The sequence below is a fragment of the Olea europaea genome, chromosome 18 (genome assembly GCF_002742605.1).
Source record: "Olea europaea var. sylvestris chromosome 18, O_europaea_v1, whole genome shotgun sequence".
Lineage (NCBI taxonomy): Eukaryota > Viridiplantae > Streptophyta > Magnoliopsida > Lamiales > Oleaceae > Olea > Olea europaea.
The window spans coordinates 3,352,626-3,359,862 of record NC_036254.1 but is presented as its reverse complement, the minus strand read 5'-3'; the positions used below and the strand labels follow the sequence as shown (position 1 = coordinate 3,359,862).

At 37.1% G+C, this 7,237-nt stretch overlaps 1 protein-coding gene across 2 annotated transcripts; it reads left to right on the top strand.

The window, feature by feature from the left end:
• The first annotated feature begins 304 nt into the window (after positions 1-304).
• On the top strand, positions 305-3,717 carry LOC111367167 (protein IMPAIRED IN BABA-INDUCED STERILITY 1-like). 2 transcript variants are annotated; one of them, XM_022987903.1, is made up of 8 exons: positions 305-674; positions 1,022-1,339; positions 1,521-1,748; positions 1,908-2,005; positions 2,148-2,241; positions 2,345-2,845; positions 3,107-3,230; positions 3,336-3,717. In XM_022987903.1, the coding sequence occupies exons 1-7, from the start codon at positions 447-449 to the stop codon at positions 3,227-3,229; spliced, it is 1,590 nt and encodes a 529-aa protein (XP_022843671.1). In that variant the 5' UTR covers positions 305-446; the 3' UTR covers position 3,230; positions 3,336-3,717. The 2 variants fall into 2 exon arrangements, with proteins under 2 accessions (XP_022843671.1, XP_022843670.1); XM_022987902.1 differs by having other exon boundaries at positions 3,298-3,707.
• Positions 3,718-7,237: the final 3,520 nt, after the last annotated feature.

Here is a 7,237-nt window from a genome sequence, read left to right as displayed (position 1 = left end):
TTTTGTTTTTTTGTTTTTTTTTTGACCTGCCATTTGTAAAAATGAGTGATTTCAGTATTGTGTTTCATAAGTTTTTCAGAAGAATTTGATCAAGATTCTCAGTTACCTTTCTGGCGTTATCTTTTTGCAACAAAATTTGAAATGATAGATGTGTCAGGAGGATACAGCATTGAGGTCTGTTACTGAAGGCATAGGACTAACTCGGTGAATTAGCAGAAAAGAATTTTAGGTTTTTCTCGTGATAGATTATGATCAACTAGTACCACAAGATTTTTAACTTCTTTTTCTTCGTCCAATGCTATGCAATCCTCTGAACCAAACATGCCACAAGTGCCTTCTATCTGTACTGAGTTTCAAGCTGATTCTTTATCTGCCTTCTTCATGTGTAGATTGGACAAGGCACTTACAGCAATGTTTACCGTGCACGGGATCTGAAAACTGGTAAGATGGTTGCCCTGAAGAAGGTAAGTTTCGATAATTTTCAACCAGAAAGCGTGAGATTTATGGCGAGAGAAGTTATGATTCTACGCAAACTTGACCATCCAAATATCATGAAGTTGGAAGGCATCATCACTTCTCGATTATCATGTAACATATATCTTGTTTTCGAGTACATGGATCATGACCTCGCTGGGCTATTATCATGTCCGGATATCAAGTTTAGTGATTCACAGGTTTATATCTATTTTTGATTTTTGTTGCTTCTTCACAGTAGCATGCTTTATCGATCTTCAATTTTTCTTGTGGTTCGTGATGATGTTTTCTGAATTCATTTATTCTTACGGAAGTAGATCAAGTGCTATATGCGGCAACTACTGTGTGGAATAGAGCATTGTCACTCACGAGGTATTATGCACAGGGATATTAAAGCATCAAATATTTTAGTAAACAATGAAGGATGTTTGAAAATAGCAGATTTTGGGCTAGCAAATTTTATGAGAGTAGCATGCTTTATCGATCTTCAATTTTTCTTGTGGTTCGTGATGATGTTTTCTGAATTCATTTATTCTTACGGAAGTAGATCAAGTGCTATATGCGGCAACTACTGTGTGGAATAGAGCATTGTCACTCACGAGGTATTATGCACAGGGATATTAAAGCATCAAATATTTTAGTAAACAATGAAGGATGTTTGAAAATAGCAGATTTTGGGCTAGCAAATTTTATGAGAGCAAAGAATAAGCAACCGTTGACCAGTCGTGTGGTGACTTTGTGGTATCGCCCTCCTGAACTCCTACTGGGGTCGACAAATTATGGGGAATCAGTGGACGTATGGAGTGTAGGTTGTGTTTTTGCTGAACTTTTTATTGGAAGGCCTCTTCTAAAAGGCAGAACTGAGGTTAGGACATTCTTTTCAGTCTTAAAATGCATAACTGTCAATATTTAATTGGATTTTCCTTCATTAAAAATTGAGATTTTGCGTAAATATCTTGGATCCAATGATCATTGCTTGCTTACTTCCCAAATCTTAATTTTGTGTTAGTAATCAGTTAACATTCATATTCTTCTTGTCTATGCAGGTTGAACAATTGCACAAAATCTTCAAATTTTGTGGTTCTCCACCTGATGATTATTGGAAAAAATCGAAACTTCCTCTTGCCTCCATGTTTAAACCCCATCAACCTTATGAAAGTACACTTCGAGAAAGATGCAAGGAATTCCCAAAAAGTGCAGTAAACCTCGTAGAGACATTTCTTTCCATTGAACCTTACAGGCGTGGTACTGCTGCTTCTGCTCTTGAATCCGAGGTAAAAACGATGGAAATATTTGATTGACCCATAATTTCTTGTTAGATCTCATCAATTTATATTGTTTATCAATTCCGTTTGAAACTTGATTGTGTATTGGGCTTTTTGCCCATGCTGGATGTTTATATTCCATCTGTTTGTCTCTGAACTTTTTTCCAGTATTTCACTACCAAGCCTTATGCATGTGATCCATCATGCTTGCCAAAGTATCCACCGAACAAAGAGATTGATGCTAAATTCCGTGAAGAAGTGCGAAGGTGAAGATTCTTGTGCTTCTTTTCTTTCATATTTTGTTTCTTGAAAGGTGCCAATTTGATTAGCAGTAAATCCAGAACTGCTAGCAATATGATAGAACCATCTAATTTCGGCAAATTGACTCTATCTGAATTGCATTTTCAGGAGGAAGGTCAGTGCCATGTCTATGAAAAATCCAGGAAGAGTGCATAAAACTCATCAAGATCCAACTAGTTTTGGCACAGTAATTCCACCTGAGGTTCTCTCACACTATCTCACGCCCTCCTTCTTTGTCTCTCTCCCTCTAAGCGGAGTACAGATTTTCTCATTCTCACTGACTCATCTGGCTTGTCTCCATAAAGGTCATAGAGGCCAATATTCAAGTTGGTCGAAGACACCAGGGTGGAGGTTCCCATGTCTACAAGGGAGGACGAGCTACTGTGTCTCAAATGTCAGCCAAGGCATCTTATGATACAGTGTCAGAGGCTTCTCAAAAGACAAATGAATCTCAAGCAGATAGCGTTAAAACAGTCCCAGTTCAAATAACAGCATCTAGCGGCTTTGCATGGGCAAAAAGGCGAAAACAAGAAGCCAGAATGACAAGATTAGGTTATCGTACTTCAAGAAGTCACAATTTGGGTACAAATTTAGGTACATTAGGCCTATCAGGCTCAATACATCCACAAGATACTTTAGACGCTGTAGTCCAAGAGTGTGACGATATTCCTGGCAAGGTCCGATCTTACATCAAAGGCCCTGAAGAGAACACCAAGCATGTGACCTTTAAACAACAAGAAATCCTGCTCCATCGACAGGATTCTTTTGATCCGCCCGATGCATACAAACCTCAAGAATTATCAACGGTAAGCCACATTTCCTTGCTATCTAGCACTAATGGTGCTACAACACCAGTTTATGTGGCTACACTCGATAGGTTCAATTTTATGAATTATGTGACATTGCATTTAAGTGAGTATATTATTTACTGACATGCAGTTGTCACTTAGATTGGTGCTTGACACCAGTGATGTTGAATCTCATTACTCTTTCTTCAATGTAGCTAGGCTAGATTCAACATTATGTGCATTTCTATTTCATCAGATTTTCTCTGGATTTTTTTACAGCATCATAATAAGTTGAAAGGGAGGGGTGGATTCTCAGGGCCACAGTTATATCCATCTCAAGGAACAGAGACGAGTATGGATGGTCGGCCTCGTCATGATGTTCATAGATCACGGTTTTCCTGAGGTAATACAGAAACTAACAGCATGTTTGGCACATAATGAAAATGAATGATATGATTGTGTTTCTTCAGATTTGTATTAAACGCCATCAGATCATGCATAACCGCAGATTGCACAATGCTGCATGGACAATGCTCTAGCTCTCCACGATCTTTTCTTCCCGATGTTCGATTTTATAGCAACGAACTATATGAAGACAAGATAGTATGCACAGAAAAAAAGAGATTTCCTTCAAATTCATACGTAAACGAGAATATCAGAATAGCACAAAAATGTTAGGTACATTGTCGATTCCTATCAAATTGGTGGATCATTTTGAAATATTTTGCCTGAATGGTGACAACAAAATGTAAAGATTAGCCTTCTCACTTCTTCTCTAATTGTAACTAGAGATGCCTCCCAACCTACTTTTCCATTTACACTTCTACTGTATATCTAATTTTGAAACAATGTGAATAATATGAGTTTGAAAGATTGATTCTTAGTGTCAACTGATTGGTTTTCGTCCGCTTCTTGAAGTAAATCGACCACTTCTCGACTTTTTTAATGGGTTTCAACTTCTTGATTGCTTTACCTATAACTAGGTCGATTTTTGAACCCATTTTCCTTTTTGCCCGTTGAATTAGCTGGTCTTGTTTTCGGGCACTTAACTGTAATTTTAAAGAGCATGCTTGAACGGTTTAAATTATAATATCTAAAAATTGAAATATTGAAATAAATGCACAAAATAAACCAGTAATTTTTCGGCGACGTAAAATAGTAGAAAACAAGAACAAGAGAAATTGCAGGAGAGAAAAATATAGGGCAATCCCCTCGCTGTTGCTGCAAGCTGAAGCAACAAAGCAGCCAAGGAGTCCCCAATCGAATTATGTACGCCCGTCGCACCAACGTACGCCACGATTAAATGAAGCCTCTCCCGTCAAATACCGCGCCACCTATTCTTTTGCAAGGAAAGCGCTCGGCAAAAGGTCGTGCTTCCTTTTCTTGCTTACTTGAGATGAAAATCAGATTTTTAGTAAAATGTGATAAAATTTGACGGAATTTATGGTTTAAAAGTTGTGAACCTTGTAAAATATGTAATTAAACTAGAAGAGGAGCTATATATATTGAACATACTCCACTAATTTTTCTTATTATTAATCCAAGATCTGAAAAATTTATACAACCAAATCATACACAGTATATTTACAGAAAAAATCTAAACCACTGGATCAAGATTTAGATCTTTCATTTAGGCTCAAACCATACGCCCTTTTAGACCATCACAGAGGCACCGAACTCAGAAACACGAGCCCTCAAAACCCCAAACACAAAGTCGCTTCACTGGAATCGAAAATAGACAGACCACTTCCAACAGTTTACTCACACAAAGGAGACTAACACAAGGACACGATTATCACAAAGATAATCAAGAAAAAATCTCACACAGAGAAGAAGAAAGAGTCACAAAGACGAAACCCTTGAAGGTTCCAGAAGACGTAGAGAAAAACAGAGAATAGAAAATGACGATCCAGCTGCCAAACAAAGCAAAGGGTCATATTTATAGTAAAACCCATCCACCGTTGATTAAGTGGGTTAATCCAACGGTCCAAAAGCGACTAAGATACATGGGCTGAATATTGGGCTCGGTTTAAGTAGGCCTTCTAGGTATATTAATAATGTACCATCTATTGATTCCATATTGGGCCTTTTTCATTGCTGCCTATTAGTTGGACTGATCAAATGGCATCGCAGTCCAACAGATCTCCACCTTGATGCCAATGATTATACAAGAAGCCTAATAAATGCAAAACACAATTTAAATGTCATTCTCAAGAAGACAGCTTCCCAGTATTCTCAACAAGCATCAACCTTAGCACCTGTACAGAACAAAACACTTAACCAGCATCAATGTTCAAAATTTGTAAACAAGACTTAAACTTGTTTAAAGGTATTACCTTAGTACCTACATCAGCTGGATTAAACTGAGTTGCAATTTTCTCAAGTAAAATAAGTTCTTTAGAAACAACATCTCCAATAAAATGCAACTTAACATCAATGTGTTGGTTCTTTCATAAAAAACAGGGTTTTTACATAGGTGAATTGCACTTTGACTATCTGAATATAAGACAACAAGGTTACTCAATTCATTTATTTCAGATAACAAGCCCTTAAGCCATAAGGCTTCTTTTATTGCTTCAGTTGCAGCAACATACTTAGCTTCAATAGTAGATAAAGCAACAATAGGTTGAAGTTGAGATTTCCAACTAATACATGTATTACACAAAGTAAACATACAAGAAGTAGTAGATTTCCTATTGTCTCTATCTCCGGCAAAATCTGAATCTACAAAACCCTTAAGTACAACACCTTCATTACAGACACTAAAAATCAAACCAACATGTGAAGATCCTTTCAAGTATCTCAACAACCATTTTAGAGCAACCCAATGGTCAGGTCCTGGATTGGCCATACATCTACTAAGTGTGCTAATGGAATGAGTTACATCAGGCCTAGTACATACCATAGTGTACATAACGGAACCTACGGCATTAGCATAGGGTACATTTTCCATTTGTCTAATGTCAGATTCATCTACATGACATTGCTCCTTACTAAGTTTAAAATGACTGGCCAATGGAAGTGAAACAGATTTAGAGTTATGCATAGCAAACTTAGTCAACATTTTTTCAATATATGCAGTTTGCTTCAAGTACAGTAACCTATGGTGCCTTTTCCTAGTGATTTCCATTCCTAGAATTCTCTTTGCATGTACTAGGTCTTTCATTTCAAATTCAACACTTAAAAACCGTTTTATCTGATTAATAATATGCATATTCTGATCAATCAGCAACATATCATCCACATAAAGAAGTATAAAAGCAACAATAGCATTTTCATCATTTCTTTTAAAATAAAGACAATGATCATATTCACTTCTTATGAAACCAATAGCAGCTACAAAATTATCAAACCTTTTGTACCATTGTCATGGAGATTGCTTTAAACCATATAATGATCTTTTTAACAAACACACATGATCAGAATTAGTTTCATCAATAAAACCAGGTGACTGTTTCATATAAATCACTTCATCAAGGTCACCATGCAAGAAGGCAGTTTTCACGTCCATTTGTTCAAGTTCAAGATCATAATGAGCAACAAGAGCAATCATAACTCTAATTGTTGTGTACTTTATCACAAGTGAAAATATCTCATTATAATCTATGCCATCTTTTTGCGTAAATCCTTTCGCTACAAGTCTAGCCTTAAATCTTATGGGCATCTTTTCAGTATTTTCCTCCTTAACATTAAAAATCCACTTGCAATCAACAAGGGTCTTACCTGCAGGTTTAGGAACTAAAGTCCAAGTCTCATTTTTCATTAAGGAGTCCATCTCATCCATCATAGTAGCATGCCATTTCTCAGACTGCTTGCAGCTCATTGCCTCTTCATAAGATTTTGGTTCTTTAAACACTAAGTCTTGATAGGACAAAACAACAAGTGAAAGGTAATCCCCATACCTAACAGGCTCTCCTACTTCTCTCCTAGTCCTATCTCTAGCTAATTGGTAATCTCCCAATTCATCAAGCTGACTTTTCAGATTTTCTTGAACACTTTCCTCTTCATTTTCTAGAGGACCAGAAGCTGTTTCAGCTTCTTCATCCACCTGTTCATCACTAACAGGTTCAGTAGGTAAGCCAAGCTCCACCTGCAACTTGGTATTATCACCCCTTTCATCACCTGATAGCCCTTTTGGCTCCTTATTTTCTAAACAATGCATTTTTGACTCATCAAAAGTAACATTTCTGCTAGTGATGATTCTAAAGCCTTTTACCTCTTTACTCCATAGCCTATAACCTTTAACCCCATCGGGATATCCCAAGAAAATACATTTCTGGGCCCTAGGTTCATGTTTTTCTATACTGTGATGGGAATAGGCGGCACAACCAAAGATCCTTAAATGAGAATAATCAGGAACATGTCCTGTCCATAGCTCTTCTGGGGTTTTATCACCTAGAGCACTTGAGG

Excerpts from the sequence above, each read along its gene's own strand:
- LOC111367167 (XM_022987903.1), top strand. The coding sequence starts at position 447 with ATGGTTGCCCTGAAGAAGGTAAGTTTCGATAATTTTCAACCAGAAAGC. Across the intron at positions 1,340-1,520 it reads TTCTAAAAGGCAGAACTGAG|GTTGAACAATTGCACAAAAT; the intron begins GTTAGGACATTC and ends TTGTCTATGCAG. Across the intron at positions 2,242-2,344 it reads GCACAGTAATTCCACCTGAG|GTCATAGAGGCCAATATTCA; the intron begins GTTCTCTCACAC and ends GTCTCCATAAAG.